General features: G+C 46.6%; 2 protein-coding genes across 8 annotated transcripts in view; one reads left to right on the forward strand and one right to left on the reverse strand.

The window, feature by feature from the left end:
- Positions 1 to 18,287, forward strand: part of LOC129051894 (uncharacterized) — a 72,097-nt gene that overhangs the window by 15,460 nt on the left and 38,350 nt on the right. For 2 of the 6 annotated variants that reach the window (XR_008516420.2, XR_008516422.2), the window contains exons 4-5: positions 1,418 to 1,539; positions 14,872 to 15,125. The gene's annotated coding sequence lies outside the window, so the exon portion shown is untranslated. Of the gene's footprint in view, positions 1 to 1,417; positions 1,540 to 3,124; positions 3,659 to 14,139; positions 14,184 to 14,271; positions 14,447 to 14,871; positions 15,126 to 18,287 lie in introns of those variants that run through there. The other 4 variants (XR_010138431.1, XM_054539866.2, XR_008516421.2 and 1 more) reach the window with 3 other exon arrangements.
- On the reverse strand, positions 4,097 to 17,008 carry CLEC4OP (C-type lectin domain family 4 member O). 2 transcript variants are annotated; one of them, XR_010138432.1, is made up of 3 exons: positions 15,006 to 15,127; positions 6,809 to 6,912; positions 4,097 to 4,353 (listed from the first exon to the last, which is right to left on the reverse strand). XR_010138432.1 is itself a non-coding variant. In XM_024238309.3 (3 exons), exons 1-3 carry the CDS (start codon positions 16,970 to 16,972, stop codon positions 4,215 to 4,217), a joined length of 315 nt encoding a protein of 104 aa, XP_024094077.3. In that variant the 5' UTR covers positions 16,973 to 17,008; the 3' UTR covers positions 4,097 to 4,214. The 2 variants fall into 2 exon arrangements, 1 of the variants encoding a protein (XP_024094077.3); XM_024238309.3 differs by lacking the exon at positions 15,006 to 15,127 and adding an exon at positions 16,901 to 17,008.

Consider the following 18,287-nt stretch of genomic DNA (forward strand, 5'->3'; position numbering starts at 1 on the left):
TTGGGTTCTTAAACACAGATTAACAGGCAGAGGGAGACTTGTATAATAGTCTAAGTGGCTTCATGCCTCAGGACCCTGGCTCACACCAAATAAACTTGACTGCCTACCTATTTCCTGGCTGTGTGACCTTAGTGAAGTGAATTGACCTCTCTGAACCTCTGTCTGCAAATGGGGAGGCCAATAATAATAGCACCTGCCCCACAGCATGATGCCTGTAAACGTATTGGCATTTCATAAATCCTCAATATGTGCTAGATAGTATGTTTGTGTCACCCAGTAGAGTCTTGTTAGGGATCTGGGTACAATTGATGGAGCCAGCTCATGGCTTTACTTACCTCACCTCATGCCTTTAAAACTTGTCTATTCATGCCTGTATTGAGGATTTATTAAACACTTTTTGTGTTCCAGACTGTAGGAACCAAACCTTGTCTGCCTGCAGCTCAAACAAGAGAACAAGCAAGATGAGATCCTCTGCCCTCCTGGTGTTTTTTATGTTCTCGTGGGGAGAAAATGTATTAAAATATGAGTTAATGCATCAGACATATAAAATAATAATTTCAAGAAAATGGATCTGTGATTGTAAATATTGGGTCAAATTTAGCATCGGAGTAAACAAATAAATGGATATTATATCCAATGGGGGTGGACTGTAATTAAATGACTTTCTAGGGTGTGGCTGCATCCCCATGAAGCTCAGACCCCATTGTTGCCTTTTTATTTTATTTTATTTTATTTATTTATTTATTTATTTATTTATTTTTGAAACAGAGCCTGTTGCCCAGGCTGGAGTGCAATGGCGTGATCTCAGCTCACTGCAGCCTCCGCCTCCTGGATTCAAGCGATTCTCCTGCCTCAGCCTCCTGGGTAGCTGGGATTACAGGCGCCTGCCACCACGCCTGGCTAATTTTTTTGTATTTTTAGTAGAGATGGGGTTTCACCATGTTGGCCAGGCTGGTCTCAAACTCTTGGCCTCAGCCTCCCGAAGAGCTGAGATTACAGGCGTGAGCTGCCGCTCCCGATCTGGTCTTGATTTCTCTTTTTATAAGCACACTAACCCCACTGGGGGACCCTACTTTCATGGCTTAATCTTAACCTAATTACATTCAAAAGGCCCCATCTCCAAGTATTATCACATGGGGGGTTAGGGCTTCAACATATGAATTTTTGGGGAGACACACATTCAGCTCATATAACCCTGATCTGAAGCTAAGTTTCTGAACCAGGAGCAAGAAATTACTCTTAGTTTCTGATAGCTTGTCTCCATGACCCCGGAAGAAAAATCAAACATGTTTCTCTTCTCTGCAGCAAGGATGCAGGCATCTATCTCATTCTCATGCGGTCCTAAGGTTCAGGGCAGTGACAGCAAGAACCAGACCAGGTTCCTATTTGACCTAATTCCTCTTTTTTTTTGAGACAGGGTCTACTCTGTCACCCAGGCTGGGGTGCAGTGTTATGGTACAATCAAGGCTCACTGCAGCCTCACGGTCCTGGCCTCAAGCAACCCTCCTGCCTCTGCCTCCTGAGTACCTGGGAGTACAGGTGAGTGCCACCATGCCTAGATAACTTTAGTATTTTATTTTATATTTTACTTTATTTTATTTGTAGAGATGGGGTTTCACCATGTTGCCCAGGCTGGTCTTGAACTCCTGGGCTCAAGCAACCTGCCTGCCTCAGCTTTTCAAAGTCCTGGGATTACAGGCATGAGCCACTGACCGTGGCCTAATCCAAAATGATATTTGTTGGGGAACAAGTGTTCCTACGGATCGTGACCTTGTTATGCCATGACTGTTCGGGTGTGAGTGATATTCCTGTAAATATGTGAGTTTGAGCCAGGTTCAAGGAATGATCATGCCTAATTCTTTTTTTATTCTTTCAAGAAATATTTATTAAGCAAGTATTCTGATGGGTTTGAACTGGGCCTGGATGCAGCAACAGGACTCGGAGGATCACATCCCTTAGCCAGTTCCTCACATTGATCCACCATTGCCTCACAGACTTTGGTCTTTTACTGCCTTAATAATCTTCACTAAGAACCATCTGCACTATGATGTGTTTCTCTCGATGGACTCACTGTTGTTTTTTTTTTTTTTTTTTTTGAGACAAGGTGTTTTTGCCCAGGCTGGAGTGCAATGGCACAATCTCAGTTCACTGCAACCTCTACCTCTGGGTTCAAGTGATCCTCCTGCCTCAGCCTCCCAAGTAGCTGGGATTACAGGCACGTGCCACCATGCCAAGCTAATTTTTGTATTTATAGTAGAGACAGGGTTTCACCATGTTGGCCAGGCTGGTCTCAAACTCCTGGCCTCAAGCAATTCACCTGCCTTGGCCTCCCAAAGTGCTGGGATTACAGGCATGAGCCACTGCACCTGGCCAGAGCTGCCACTTTTAAACCATCAGATCTCGTGAGAACTCACTCACTATCATGAGAACAGTGTGGGGGAAATCATCCCCATGATCCAATCACCTCCCACCAGGTCCCTCCCTCCACGAGTGGGGATTACAATTCGAGATGAGATTTGGATGGGGACAGACAGCCAAACTATATCAGGACCTGAGGGGCTCAGCTATCTTTATCCTGAAAGCTTCAGGCTAATTGCATCAGAAGAAAGCCTCTGATCTGGGTGTTTAGTGAAATGGAACTTGGTCCCCTGTGTTGGTCAACCTAGGTTTGGAATGCTGCAGTAACAAGTAGTGACCTTGAAATTTTAGCAACCATAAACCAAAACTAAAATTCTAAGGCCTCCCAGCCATCTGAATGGACTCCTCCTTTCTCGGCCAAGGGTATTCCAAAGTTAACCTGAAAAACCTGAACCTAGTTCAGGCCATGATGGGAAGAGAAGGTAGAAGTAGAAAGGGCCAGACATGCCTCATTATAGCCTCCTCCCTTTTGGTATTCAGGAAAAGCCAACCAGCATAAACATCAATGCAGACCTTAAGTCTGATAAGAAACATTTACCATCTATTCTCTCTGAGGCCTGCTACCTGGAGACTTCATCTACACAATAAAACCTTGGTCTCCACAACCCTGTATCATAACCCAGGCATTCCTTTATATTGATAATAACTCTTTCAACGAATTGCCAATCAGAAATTATTTTTTTATTTTTATTTTTTTGAGAAACAGTCTTCCTCTGTCGCCCAGGCTAGAATGCAACATTACAATCTCGGCCCACTACAGCCTCTGCCTCCCAGGTTCAAGTGATTCTTCTGCCTCAGCCTCTGAGTAGCTGGGATTACAGGTGCCCACCACCACGCCCAGTTAATTTTTTTGTATTTTTAGTAGAGATGGGGTTTCACCAGGTTTGCCAGGCTGGTCTCAAACTCCTGACCTCAGGTGATCCACCCAACTCAGCCTCCCAAAGTGCTGGGATTACAGGCATGAGCCACCACACCTGGCCTGCCAATCAGAAAATTTTTAAATCTACTTATGACTGGGAAGCCCCCACTCTGCCAACCCTGCACTGCTGCCAAGCTTCAAGTCATCCCACACTTCCAGATTCAACCAATGCAAATCTTACTGTATTGACTGATGTATTATGTCTCCCTAAAATGTATAAAGCCAAGCTGTACCCCGACCACCTTGGGCACATGTTGTCAGTACCTCCTGAGGCTGTGTCAGGGGCACATCCTTAACCTGGGCAAAATAAACGTTCTAAATTGATTGAGACCTGTCTCAGAAACTTTTGGATTCACACAACTGACAACCACAAAGCTTCATTTCTTGCCTACATTTATATCCATAGTGGGTCCGCAGAAGCTCTGTTCTGCAGGGTCTTCTTCCTTGCAGGACCAAGCGTGAAAAAGTGGCCCCTCTCGCTGGGATGGGCTGTTCTTGTAGCAAGGGAAAAGCAAAAATAATATAACCACACAAGGCTCTTAAGGCTCCTGCTCAGTGGTGGTACATGCCAATTCCTGTTCCATCTCATTGCCCCAAGCAAGAGCATGGCCAAGCCTGGCTTTAATGGGAGTGGGAACTAAAACCCCCTTGCAGGGATAGACGGACCCAACATTGCTCCTGGGGCGTTTCTTCCACTCAGCAGAAATCAGAAAAGGACATGAAAAGTGAGCAAGCCTTGTGCCAAGAAAGACTCTAGGCTTTGGAGAAACGTCCTTTATTGTTGCCTCTGGGGATTCAGAGCCCAGAGAGGGCAGGGATGGAGGTTGAGGATGCACAACAAGAGGTTTACGTCAATCTTATGGGGTAGGGGCCTAGGTCAGCAGCTCTGCCTCTTCTCACAGATGTAAACGGGAGACTGTGATTTGCAAGAGGAGTTGCTCCAGTGTCGCTGGTAGAGCATCATAACACAGGCTGGGGTGGTTCCATTATCATCCAATTTCCTGGAGTCCCAGTTGCTGTGAAAAGATGCCCACCACATCCCTTTCTGATGGGACCAGAGCCTGAAGCCCCAACTCCTGCCCTCTGTGAGTCAGGATCTGCCACCTGAGGCTCAAGAGGACTCCCAGTGGGAGCCATTTATTGAGCCCATTGTATGGTAACCATCTGGTCAACCCCTTCCCATTTTTTTCCAAGTGGAGCTCAGATAGGAGTAGCAACAAGGCCACAGCCTTCAGAAAAGCTGAAAGTCTTCCAGCTCCTGGGCCACCATCCGACTGCCCTATCCCTCTGGCCTTCTCCCCTTCTCCAAGATCCATTCCGCTTGAAACCAGGCAGACCCCATTTAAATTCCAGCTCTGCCACTTGTATCTGTTTGACTACGGTCTTAATGTCTATGAGCTGCCATTTCCTGTTTTGCAAAATAGAAATTCATTCTGAGGATATGATGACCAGTGCACGTAAGGTATACGGAAGGTGCTCAGATTGCAGATCAATTTGCCAATGAGACAACTTCTGCCCTAAGCCTGGCCCCATACAGAGCAGCTTGCTGGTCAGGGAAGGTGATGTAGGAAGTAGGAAATGTCACAGAAAAAGGCACGCGGTGTGAGGATGCAAGACAATGCAAGGGTATAGTGAATTAAAGTGTCCTCTCCAAAAATATATGCCACGTCCAACCCCCTAACACCTGTGCATGTGACCTTACTTGGAAAGGGGGTCTTTACAGCTGTAATTAAATGAAAGGTCTCAAGATGAGATCATCCTGGGTTTGTCAGGTGGGCCCTAAATCCAATGATGAGTGTCCTTATAACAGACAGAAAAGAGGAGACACAGGGGCAAGGAGAAGGCCGTGAGAAGACAGAGGCAGACGGTGGAGTGATGCCGCCGCAAGCCAAGGAATGCCTGGAGCCACCAGAAGCTGGAAAACACAGGGAAAGATTCTTCTTCCTTAGACCCTTTGGAAGGGGCGTGGCCCTACTGACATTTTGACTGGAAACCTCTGGCCTCCAGAACTGTGAAAGAACACATTTCTGTTGTTTTAAGCCACCCAGTTTGCAGTACTTTGCTATGGCAGCCATGGGAAAGTCATACAGTTGGCAAATGCTACATTGTTTCACTCCTTCTGAATAAGCTTAGTGCTCATTAGCATATTCAAGGCTCTGAAAAGTCCTGCAACAAAGAAAGCAGTTTGACAACGGGTGCTGGCAAGGTTGCAGAGAAACAGGAATGCTTTTACACTGTTGGTGGGAATGTAAATTAATTCAACCATTGTGGAATTCCTCAAAGATCTAGAACCAGAAATACCATTTGACCCAGCAATCCCATTACTGGGTATACGCCCAGAGGAATATAAATCATTCTGTTACAAAGATACATGCATGCATGTGTTCACTGCAGCACTATTTAAGAAATGGAATTAACCCAAATGACCATCCATGATAGACTGGATAAAGAAAATGTGGTACATATACACCATGAAATACTATGCAATCATAAAAAGGAACGAGATCGTGTCCTTTACAAGGATATGGATGGAACTGGAAGCCGTTATTTTCAGGGAACTAATGCAGGAACAGAAAACCAAACACAGCGTGTTCTCACTTATAAGTGGGAGCCGAACAATGAGAACACATGGACACAGGGAGGGGAACAACACAACTGAGGCCTGTCAGGAGGTGGGGTTGGGGGAGGGAGAGCGTTAGGAAAAATAGCTAATGCATGCTGGGTTTAATATCTAGGTGATGAGTTGATAGGTGCAGCAAACAATCATCGCACACATTTACTTATGTAACCAACCTGCATATCCTGCACATGTACCCCAGAAATTAAATTAAAATAAAATTTAAAAAAGATTACGACTCTCTCTGAAGTCTCAGATGATTGTCAGCACTTTTTAGCAATAAAGTATATTTAAATTTAAAAAAAAAGAGTTTGACATTGAACCCATAATTTCTCAAGCATCCAAACTGGGAACACTCTTGTCAAGTAACAAAATAAAAATAACTAGGGTAATAGAAAGGATGTCGGCTGGGCATGGTGGTTCACGCCTGTAATCCCAGCACTTCTGGAGGCCGAGGCGGGTGAATCACCTGAGGTCAGGAGTTTGAGACCAGCCTGGCCAACATGATGAAACCCTGTCTCTACTAAAAATACAAAAAATTAGGTTGGTGTGGTGGTGGGTGCCTGTAATTCCAGCTACTCAGAAAGCTGAGGCAGGAGAATCGCTTGAACCCAGGAGGCAGAGGTGGCAGTGAGCCAAGATCGCACCACTGCACTCCAGCCTGGGCAACAAGAGCGAAACTCCATCTCAAAAAAAACAAAAACAGAAAGGATATCAGGCAGTTTGGGAGCTACTACGGGCACTTCATTGTGAATGAATGAAAGAGAAACACCTACAGTGGTCATCACTTACTGCCTGAAAGCCATGCCTGCCTCTTAGGGGAGACTATCTTGGGTGTCAGAGGAGATACTCACATGTAGGTGGGGGCTGAGCCATCTGTCCACCTGTGGGCACTTCCTTGGCCATCTTTGAAGAGGCCTATCCAGGATGTCACCTGGATAGTTGATGTCAGGAAGTCCTGGAGGGAAGAAGGTACATTTGGGAGGTGGAATTCCTTGGAAGCTGAAAGGATGGAGGCGGGGGTATCCAGAGGGCGACAGGAGTAAGATGCAGAGACACAGTTAGATGGGCAGGCAGACAGAGGCAGGCAGGGAATTCACTGCCCTTGAATCCTGACTTTGAATCCCAGATCTACTATGTATTAGGTTGGTGCAAAAGTTATCGTGGTTTTACCACTATAGAAAACAGTGTGGAGATTCCTTAAAGAACTAAAAATAGGGCTGGGTGCGGTGGCTCACGCCTGTAATCCCAGCACTTTGGGAGGTCGAGGGAGGTGGATCACCTGAGGTCAGGAGTTCGAGACCAGCCTGACCAACACAGAGAAATCCCGTCTATACTAAAAATACAAAATTAGCCAGGCATGGTGGCACATGCCTGTAATCTCAGCTACTCAGGAGGCTGCAGCAGGAGAATTGCTTGAAGCTGGGAGGCGAAGGTTGCGGTGAGCCGAGATCACACCATTGTACTCCAGCCTGGGCACCAAGAGCAAAACTCTGTCTCAAAAAAAAAAGAAAGAAAAGGAAAAAAAGAACTAAAAATAGAACTACCATCTGATCCACCAATCCCACTACTGGGTATCTACCCAGAGGAAAAGAAGTCATTATACGAAAAAGATATTTGCACAAGCACATTTATAGCAGCACAACTCACTATTGCAAAAATATGGAACCAGCCCAAACGCCCATCAATCAACGAGTGGATAAAGAAACTGTGAGATATATATATACACACATACATATATATGTGTGTGTATACATACACACATATATGTATATATATATACACATACATATATGTATATATATACATATATGTGTATATATATACACACACATATATACACATATGTGTGTGTATATATATATACACACACATATGTATATATGTGTATATGTATGTATATATGCACACACACAGTGGAATACTACTCAGCCATAAAAAGGAATGTATTAATGGCATTCACAGCAACCTGGATGGAATTGGAGACCATTATTCTAAGTGAACTAACTCAGGAATGGAAAACCAAACATCGTATGTTCTCTCATAAGTGGGAGCTAAACTATGAGGATGCAAAGGCATAATAATGACACAATGGACTTTGGGAACTTGGGGGTAAAGGGTGGGAAGGGGTGAGGGATAAAATTAGGTTCAGTGTATACTGCTCAGGTGATGGGTGCACAAAATCTCACAAATCACCACTAAATAACTTACTCATGTAACCAAATACCACCTGACCTCAGGTGATCCACCTCCCTCGACCTCCCAAAGTGCTGGGATTACAGGCGTGAGCCATGGTGTCCGGCCCTATTTTCAGTTCTTTAAGGAATCTCCATACTGTTTTCTATAGTGGTAAAACCACGATAACTTTTGCACCAACCTAATACATAGTAGATCTGGGATTCAAAGTCAGGATTCAAGGGCAGTGAATTCCCTGCCTGCCTCTGTCTGCCTGCCCATCTAACTGTGTCTCTGCATCTTACTCCTCTCGCCCTCTGGACACCCCCGACTCCATCATTTCAGCTTCCAAGGAATTCCACCTGTTCCCCCAAGACCTATGGAAATAAAAAATAAAATAATCGTAGTTGTGCCATTGAAAGTAATACACGTTGTAATGGCCTCCAACAATTCAGCCATCCCGCAGTTTCCCCATCAGCACAAACAAAAGAATAGAGATCCCCAGCTCTTAATATATTCTCACAGCCGGGCACGTTGGCTCACGCCTGTAATCCCAGCACTTTCGGAGGCCGAGGTGGGTGGATCACGAGGTCAGGAAATCGAGACCATCCTGGCTAACACAGTGAAACCCCGTCTCTACTAAAAATACAAAAAAACATTTAGCCGGGTATGGTGGCGGGTACCTGTAGTCCCAGCTACTCGGGAAGCTGAGGCAGGAGAATGGCGTGAACCCTGCAGGCAGAGGTTGCAGTGAGCCGAGATCGCCCCACCGCACTTCAGCCTGGGCAACAGAGCGAGACTCTGTCTCAAAAAAACACAAAACAACAACAACAACAACAACAAATATATACATATATATACTCACAAGTCAATTGTGAGAAGTGTGTGCACCTAGGAAGACCCCCTGGATAAATATTGGCTGTGAGCATGCATGTCAGAGCAAGCAGTTTGATCTATAGGCCGTAGGAAGACTTCTATCAGGAGACTCAATCCCAGGGACAGTCTTGAGACCCTATCTTGGGTCAAGCCTTGTTTTTGGCCTAGGAGACCCAGACATGATTCAGATCTAGCCCCAGAGTCAGTGGATACCAGGCAACCCCAATGCAGCATGAAGTGCTGGGATAAAGATCTCTGATGGGCCGGGCGTGGTGGCTCATGCCTGTAATCCCAACACTTTGAGAGGCAGAGGCGGGTGAATCACCTGAGGTCAGGAGATCGAGACCATTCTGGCCAACACAGTGAAACCTCCTCTCTACTAAAAATACAAAACTTAGCTGGGCATGGTAGCACGTGCCTGTAGTCCCAGCTACTTGGGAGGCTGAGGCAGGAGAATCGCTTGAACCTGGGAGATGGAGGTTGTAGTGAGCTGAGATTGCGCCACTGCACTGCAGCCTGGCGACAGAGCGAGACTTCATCTTAAAAAAAAAAAAAAAAAAAAAAAAAAAAAATCTCTGATGATGCTACAAGAGGATGTGGAGGAAGGTATGTTTGTGTTGGGCTTTTGAGGGATGAATAAGAGTTCTCGATGCAGATGGCAAAGGAAAGGACTCTCCAGAGAGTGACCCACAGGAATCAAGCTTCGAGACAAGACTACCGTGCACAGGGTCCGTTCCCTGAATGACAGAGCAGTGAGATTGGGTTGGGGCAAGAGAAGGCAGATATTCAAGATCCCACTAAGAGTACTGTACATGATCCCAAAGGGGATAAGGATAGGAATCTCAAAATTCTTGTAGAATCCTTCCTCCACCTCCACTAAGGTCCTACCTTTCCGTTTCCCACCTGTTCTGCTCGGCTGTTGATGATAACCAAGTGAGCTTGGTTCTGGGCACAAGAATCATTGGCCTGGGGCCAGGTGACGTTGTCTGAAAAGAAGCTATAACAGAAGCCCTGGAAGGCCTTCCAGCTCTTGGGGCAGGGCAGGCAGGAGGATTCTGTGAGGATGGAGCCATTAGCAAATTTAGTGTATCCAGCTTTCCACCCAGTTGCCCACCCACTCGCTTCTGGCCACATTCTTAATGGCGTCCACTTGAATACACCCAGCAATGAGGAACTCACTACCTAGACAGTTGGTGCTTGACATTACTGAAACATATCAGAAGGACATACTAAAATGCCATAAATATCCTACTGGGCGTGTTGGCTCACGCCTGTAATCCTAACACTTTGGGAGGCTAAGGCAGGTGAATCAGTTGGGGTCAGGAGTTTGAGACCAACCTGGCCAACATGGTGAAACCCCGTCTCTACTAAAAAAATACAAAAATTAGCTGGGCACGGTGGCACGCACCTAGTCCCAGCTACTTGGGAGGCTGAGGTGGGAGAATTGCTTGAATCCAGGAGTTGGAGATTGCAGTGAGCCAAGATGGCATCACTGCATTCCACCCTGGGTGACAGAGTGAAGCCCTGTCTCAAAAAAAAAAAAAAAAAAAAAAATGCCATAAATATCCTATTAAGTGGAAAAGGCAACTCTAGGAATAATGTGCCAGGCGTGGTTGGCTCATGCCTGTAATCCCAGCACATTGGGAGGCTGAGGCGGGTGGTTCACTTGAGGTCAGGAGTTCAAGACCAGCCTGTCCAACATAGTGAAACCCCATCTCTACTAAAAATACAAAAATTGGCTGGGCGTGGTGGCGGGCATCTGTAATCCCAGCTACTCAGGACCCTGAGGCAGGAGATTGCTTGAACACAGGAGGCGGAAGTTGCAGTGAGCTGAGATCACGCCATTGCACTCCAGCCTGAGCGACAAGAGCAAAACTCCATCTCAAAAAAAAAAAAAAAAAAGAAAAAGAAAAAAAGAAGAATATGAATAATATACTACCTTTAAATAAAATAGAAAAGCATATGTTTGATATTCCTTGTTTTCTTAAAGAAACTCTACAGCTGGGCACAGTGGCTCACGCCTGTAATCCCAGCACTTTGGGAGGTCGAGGCAGGTAGATCACGAGGTCAGGAGATCAAGACCATCCTGGCTAACATGGTGAAATCCTGTTTCTACTAAAAATACAAAAAAAAAAAAAAAAAAAAAAATTAGCTGGGTGTGGTGGTGGGCTCCTGTAGTCCCAGCTACTTGGGAGGCTGAGGCAGAGAATTGCTTAAACCCAGGAGGCAGAGCTTGCAGTGAGCCGAGATCGCGCCACTGCACCCCAGCCTGGACAACAGAGCGAGTCTCCATCTCAAAAAAAAAAAAAAAGAAACTCTAAAGCAGTTGTCCTCAATCAGGGGCGATTTTGTCCCCCGCGGACATCTGGCAATGTCTGAAGGCATTTTTGTTCACCACAACTAGGGGAGAGGTACCACTGGCATGGAGAAGGTAGAGACCAGGGGTGCTGCTAAACACCCTGCAATGTACAGGACAGCCCCTTACTGCAAAGAATGATTCATCCCCACATGTCAATCGTATTGAGTGTGAGAAAGGCTGCCCTAAAGGAATAAAGCCCAGCTAATTCCAGTAGTTCTTGGGAGTTTGTGTTGGGGCTTACGTGGGGAACAGGGCAATGAGGTTTTGGGAGTGGGAGGGAAAATTCTCACTGATTTTATCTATATCCATCTACAGAACACACACCCCATCAATCATTATTTGTGGGTTCCATATTTATAGATGCACCTACTCACTGAAATGTATTTGTAACCCCAGAGCTGATACTCATTTTGGAGGTCATTCGTGCAGATAAGTAGAGTAGTGAAAAGTTTGAGTCTGAGATAGAACAAAAGAACTCTCTGCTGCCTTGTTTCAGCTTTCCTGCTGTAAACAAGTGTCCTTTTCATGGACTGTTGAGTGCCATGTTTTTCACATTTTTGTGCTTTTTTTTTTTTTTTTTTTTGAGACGGAGTCTCATTCTGTCACCCAGGCAGGAGTGCAGTGGTGCGATCTCGGCTCACTGCAACCTCTGCCTCTGGGGTTCAAGTGATTCTCCAGCCTCAGCCTCCCGAGCGGCTGGGACTACAGGCACACGCCACCGCGTCTGGCTAATTTTTGTATTTTTAGTAGAGACGGGGTTTCACCATGTTGGCCAGACTGGTCTCGAACTCCTGACTTTGTGCTTTTTATTGATGACTTTGTTGTTGAAAATGGCCCTGGCATAATTTTGAAGCACAGTCTAGTGTTCCTAAATGCAAGAAGGCTGTGATGTGCCTTGTGGAGAAAATATGTGTATTAGAGCAGCTTCATTCAGGCTTGAGCTATAGTGCTGTTGACCATAATTCAAAGTCAATGAATTAACAATATATATAACATGTATTTAAACAGAGCCTGTAATCCAGCACTTTCAGAGGCCGAGTTGGGTGGATCACTTGAGGCCAGGAGTTCAAGACCAGCCTGGGCAATATGGCGAAACCCCATCTCTACTAAAAATACAAAAATTAGCCAGGCATGGTGGTGCACGCCTCTAGTCCCAGCTGCTTGGGAGGCTGAGGCAGGAGAATCACTTGAACCTGGGAGGCAGAGGTTGCAGTGAGCCAAGATCGTGCCAGTGCACTGCAGCCTGGGTGGCAGAGGGAGACTCTGTCTCAAAAAAAAAAAAAAATGTATTTAAACAGAAACACACACAAACAAGGCTATGTATGATCAGTTGACAAAATGTTGTGATGAGAGGCTCGCTGGAACCTAACTCTGTATTTTCTCCTGGGACCTGTGGTTCAGGATTCGCGAAATCAGTTCTCTCTGGACTTCATAGTGTGTAGCAGTGGTGGATACTGAGACTCAATGGCTTACACAGCATATCTCATCCTGTCATTCAAAAGTTCTATTTACATTCTGTTAAGTGAAATCAGCTAGGCACAGAAAGATAAATCCTGCATGATCTCACTTATCTGTGGAATCTAAAAAATCTAATTCATAGAAGCAGAGAGTACAACAGTGGTTACCAGGGAATGGGGGAGGGGGGTGGGATAAGGAGATGTTGGTCAAAGGATGCAGAGTTTCCATCAGACAGGAGGAGTAAGTTTGGTCGTGATGCACTGCACAGCATGGATACCATAGTTAATAATAACGTCATCTCTATTCCAAAATTCCTCAAAGAGTAGATTTTATTCTTTCTTTCCTTCTTTCTTTCTTTCCTTCTTTCTTTCTTGCTTTTTGTTTGTTTGTTTGAGACGGAGTTTCGCTCCTGTTGCCCAGGCTGGAGTGCAACGGCACAATCTTGGCTCACTGCAACCTCTGCCTATGGGGTTCAAGGGATTCTCCTGCCTCAGCCTCCCAAGTACCTAGGATTACAGGCTCCCATCACTACGCCCAGCTAATTTTCTGTATTTAGTAGAGACGGGGTTTCACCATGTTGGCTAGGCTGGTCTCGAACTCCTGACCTCAGGTGATCCGCCCGTCTCGGCCTCCTAGAGTGCTGGGATTATAGGCATGAGGCACCACACCCAGCCAAGAGTAGATTTTAACTGTTCTCACCACATACACACAAAAGAATATGTAGGTGAGGTGATAGGTTCATTAGCTTGATTTGCTGATAGATATGTTCATTAGCTTGTGGAATGATTATTCCACAATGTATACATTTTAAATTTTTGTTTTTATTTTTATTTTTTTTTTTGAGACAGAGTCTTTCTCTGTCACCCAGGCTGCAGTGCAGTTGCACGATCTCAGCTCACTGAAGCCTCTGCCTCCTGGGTTCAAGCAATTCTTGTGCCTCGGCCTCCCAAGAAACTGGGATTACAGGCAGAGGCCATCATGCCTGGCTAATTTTTGTATTTTTAGTAGAGACAGGGTCTCACCATGGTGCCCAGGCTGGTCTCGAACTCCTGGCCTCAAGTGATCCACCTGCCTTCCTTGGCCTCCCAAAGTGCTGGGATTACAGACAGGTATGAGTCACTGTGCCCTGCCCACAATGTGTACATTTATCAAAACCTCACATTATACCCCATGGATCTATACAATTATCCATTGAAATTTTATTAAACATTTCATTTAATTAAATGTTCATTTAAATTTAAATTAAACTTGCATTAAAGTCAATTAAATATTTTTTAAAGTTTTATTAATTTTTTGATATCGACTTTTGTTTTTTAGTTTTGGGAAGGAAAAGAGTTCTACTTAAAATATGTAGCACAAAGGTACCACCTACAACGGAATGTGATCCAATAGGGTTGTTTGGAACCCAGGTATCTGCATTTTAGCAAACTCCCTGCATTCATCTGACAGGCTGCAGAGGACCCACCATATTTTGCAGCACACTGATGTGGTGATTTAAAGTGGAGGCTCCGGTCAGACGTAGATTTACAGCAGACACCTGTAATCCCGGCACTTTTGGAGGCCAGAGTGGGAGGATCGCTTGAGCCCAGGAATGTGACACAAGGCTGGGCAACATAGTCCAGGGGAAGAGGAGGGGAGGGAAGGGGAGGGGGAGGTGAGGAGGAGGGGAAGGGGAGGGGAGGAGGAGTGGAAAGGGAGGAGAGGAGGAGTGGGAGGGGAGGGAGAGGGAGGGGATAGAGGGGGAGGGGAAGAAAAAGAGGACGGGGAGGGGAAGAAAAAGAGGAGGGGAAGGGGAAAGGGAGGGGAGGGAAAAGAAAAGAGGAGGCTCAGAATCCCGACAATGACTCTTGAGAATGACGCTCCTCATTTCCCCCGATTCCGCAGCTGAGGGAACTGAAGCTGAGAGCGATTAAAGGGGCTGTCCCCGCTGTTGCACATAGCCACACCTGCAGAGCAGGTCTCACTGTCCTCAAAGCCTTACTTTTCTGGTATCGCTTCACTATCCCTTGGTCTGACCATGTCACCTCAACTTTCTCCATGTTCTGCTAGCACTAAAAAGACCCAAGAATCCCCCGGGAATTGGGCTGCCTTTCCGAGATCCCTGCTGCAGGAAGTCCCCATCACCAGTGCTGAAGGGAGCAGAGTCCCCGCCCTTCTCCCACCTCCCCTTCCCCACTCCTCACCATTGCGTGCCTGGACAACCTTTATTTGCCTGAACATTTCACCCCGAATGAAGTCCCGGTCATGTCCGGCGTCTGCCAACCCCTGTGTCACTGAGAGACCCAAAGAGAACGCGCTGGTAAAGGTCTTGGCAGAGTTGCTGGTGGGGGGATGTGATTAAGGGTCGGGGGGGCGGGGCATCTCCTTGGACCCCCACTCACCTTGTTCATCCCTGCACATCCTTCGTCATCCTCAAGACTGGGGAGAGACGCCAGCAGCATGTTCTAGATGCTCCCGTCACCCAAAGAACCTCCCTGGGGTTTCTCTCTGTTGCCCCAACTCCCAGAGTCCAAGACTTTCTTCCAGCCCCAGGGCAAGGCACTTCGGAGCTCTGAAATGTTCCACTCATTTTGCAGATGAGAAAACCCAGGCCCAGGGACATAAAGTTTCTTGTCTAAAAGCAACAAGCTAGTGAGTGGTAAGGAGGGAATTTCATTCCAGTGTGTCTGGACTGTTTAGGGAATGCAGGGAAGCCTGAAGGTTCTAATCCCAGCTCAGGGCTGGGCTTGGGGGATGTACTCACCAATCACTCAAACCTGCTCGCTAATGATTCTGCTCCTTCAGTCCATACAGACCCCCGCGTGCCTCCCTCTGAGGCTGGTGAGGAGGTCAGCTCCCTCCTGTGTCACCATGGTCATCCCCAGGGACATGACCAGCAGCCTCTCCAGCTCCACCCCTGTCCCAGCCTTTCCGAACCCGACCCACCCTACAGGTTGGGAGCCTGCATGCCTGCTGTCCCGGGGCCACCCGGTCCCCCCTGATTCAGCCACCTTACCTTTGGACAGAAGCACACTGAGGAGAACAACCAGGAGAAGCAGGATCAGAGACACCACCAGGAAAAGATACTTCGAGGTCTTTTTTTATTTTTTATTTTATTTTATTTTATTTTTCCGAGACAGAATCTTGCTCTGTCGCCCAGGCTGGAGTGCAGTGGCACGATCTCCGCTCTCTGCAAGCTTCGCCTCCTGGGTTCACGCCATTCTCCTGCCTCAGCCTCCCGAGCAGCTGGGACTACAGGCACCCGCCACTGTGCCCAGCTAATTTTTTGTATTTTTAGTAGAGACGGGGTTTCACCGTGTTAGCCAGGATGGTCTCGATCTCCTGACCTTGTGATCCACCCGTCTCGGCCTCCCAAAGTGCTGGGATTACAGGCGTGAGCCACCACACCCAGCATTTCCAGGTCTTGTCATGGGGCTTCTGTGCCCGCTGCCCTGGGTGGAAACCAGGTCAGCTTCCCCTCCCTTCAGGGACACCCACTCTCTTTTCCTTAGATGCCCGAGTCTCCTCTCAGGCTGCAGGGAAATCGCTGAAACCTCCATGCTCTTCTGGGCCCCCTGCTGAACCTACCGGATGTTGAGGACTCAGAAAAGACTAGAAAAAGAAGCCTGTCCCTCTGGGATGTGGAGTAATGAGGAGGAAGCCTCAGAAAGATGGGAACCCCATGCCCTCTCTTTCTCCTGCCTATGGTTAGAGTGCAGGGGCAACCCAGCACCCAGCTCTTTTTTTTTTTTTTTTTTTTTGAGATGGAGTCTCCCACTGCCACCTGGCCTGGAGTGCAGTGGCATGATCTCGGCTCACTGCAACCTCCGCCTCCAGGGTTCAATAGATTCCCCTGCCTCAGCTTCCCGAGTAGCTGGGATTACAGGTGCCCGCCACCATGCCCAGCTAATTTTTTTGTATTTTTTAGTAGAGATGGGGTTTCGCCATGTTGGCCAGGCTGGTCTCGAACTCCTGACCTTATGATTCACCTACCTTGGCCTCCCAAAGTGCTGGGATTATAAGCGTGAGCCACTGCGCCCGGCCCACCAAGCTCTTAATTGCACATAAAAGGGCTTCTGGTCCCAGCTCCTTGACTCACCAGTTTCCCCCAGCCTGGGGGGATGTTTGGGCCCCAATGCTGATAATTCTTTGGGGTCCTTGCTGCTAGCATCCCTGCCTTCAATCATGACCGCAGCTCACTCTGCTCCGAGATGCTCCTACTCTGCATGCTTATTTCTGGGAAACTCCACCCAGCCCTTGGAAGGAAACGCTCCCCTTCAACCCTCTTACACTGCTCCTCCTTGCTGGCTTAGAGTGTGGCCCAAGATCCTGAGATACCTGGTCATCTGTTAACACAGCCGGAAAGAGGACCTGGGTCTCTGAACTCAGGAGGCAGTGGGCACCTAGTCTCCTGTGCAAAGCTGATTTCTGTCCAAGGTGATTGAAACACAAAGCAACAGAGAACGGAATCTCAGATCCCTGTACTGACACCCCCACCGCCACTCTCTGCTTCTCACAGCTTAGCGTGAAAAGTGCTCTCGGCTTCTCACGATGAAGTGGTGGACATTTCAACCTAGGAAATGATTTGTGTGACTCTTTTCTTGGACACCAAGGACAATGACATTTCCCAACAGCTTTCATTCATCTCCCCAGCTAGGTAGCTACTTGTAGTTTTAAGACATACATGCAGCCAATAAGCATATGAAAAAAAAAATCTTTACATCACCGATCATTAGAGAAATGCAAATCAATATCATAATGAGATTCCATCTCACATCAGTCAGAATGGCTATTACTACAAAGCCAAAAAATAACAGATGCTGGGGGCAGGGGGTTGCAGAGAAAACGGAATGCTTATACACTGTTGGTGGGGGGTGTAAATTAGTTCAACCATGGTGAAAAGAAGTGTGGCGATTCCTCAAAGAGCTAAAAACAGAACTACCATTTGACCCAGCAACCTGATTATTGAGTATTTATCCAAAGGAATATAAATCATTCTACCACAAAGACACACACATGAGAATATTTATCATAGCACCATTCACAATAGCAAAGACATGGAATCAACCTAAATGCCCATCAATGATAGACTGGATAAAGAAAATGTGGTACAGATACACCATGGAATACTACGCAGCCATGAAAAAGAACAAGATCATGTCCTTTGTAGGAACATGGATGGAGCTGGGGTCCATTATCCTAAGCAAACTAACGTAGGAACAGAAAACCAAATACCACGTGTTCTCACTTACATGTGGGAGCTAAATGATTTGAACACACGGACACATAGAGGGGAACAACATACACTGGGGCCTATTGGAGGCTGGAGGGTAGGAGGAGAGAGCGGATTAGGAAAAATAACTAATGAGTACTAGGCCTAATACCTGGGTGACAAAAATAATCTGTACAACAAACCCCCATGACACAGGTTTACCTGTATAACAAACCTGTACATGTACCCCTGAACGTAAAATAAAATTTTTAAA

The sequence above is a fragment of the Pongo abelii genome, chromosome 20 (genome assembly GCF_028885655.2).
Source record: "Pongo abelii isolate AG06213 chromosome 20, NHGRI_mPonAbe1-v2.0_pri, whole genome shotgun sequence".
Classification (NCBI taxonomy): Eukaryota; Metazoa; Chordata; class Mammalia; order Primates; family Hominidae; genus Pongo; species Pongo abelii.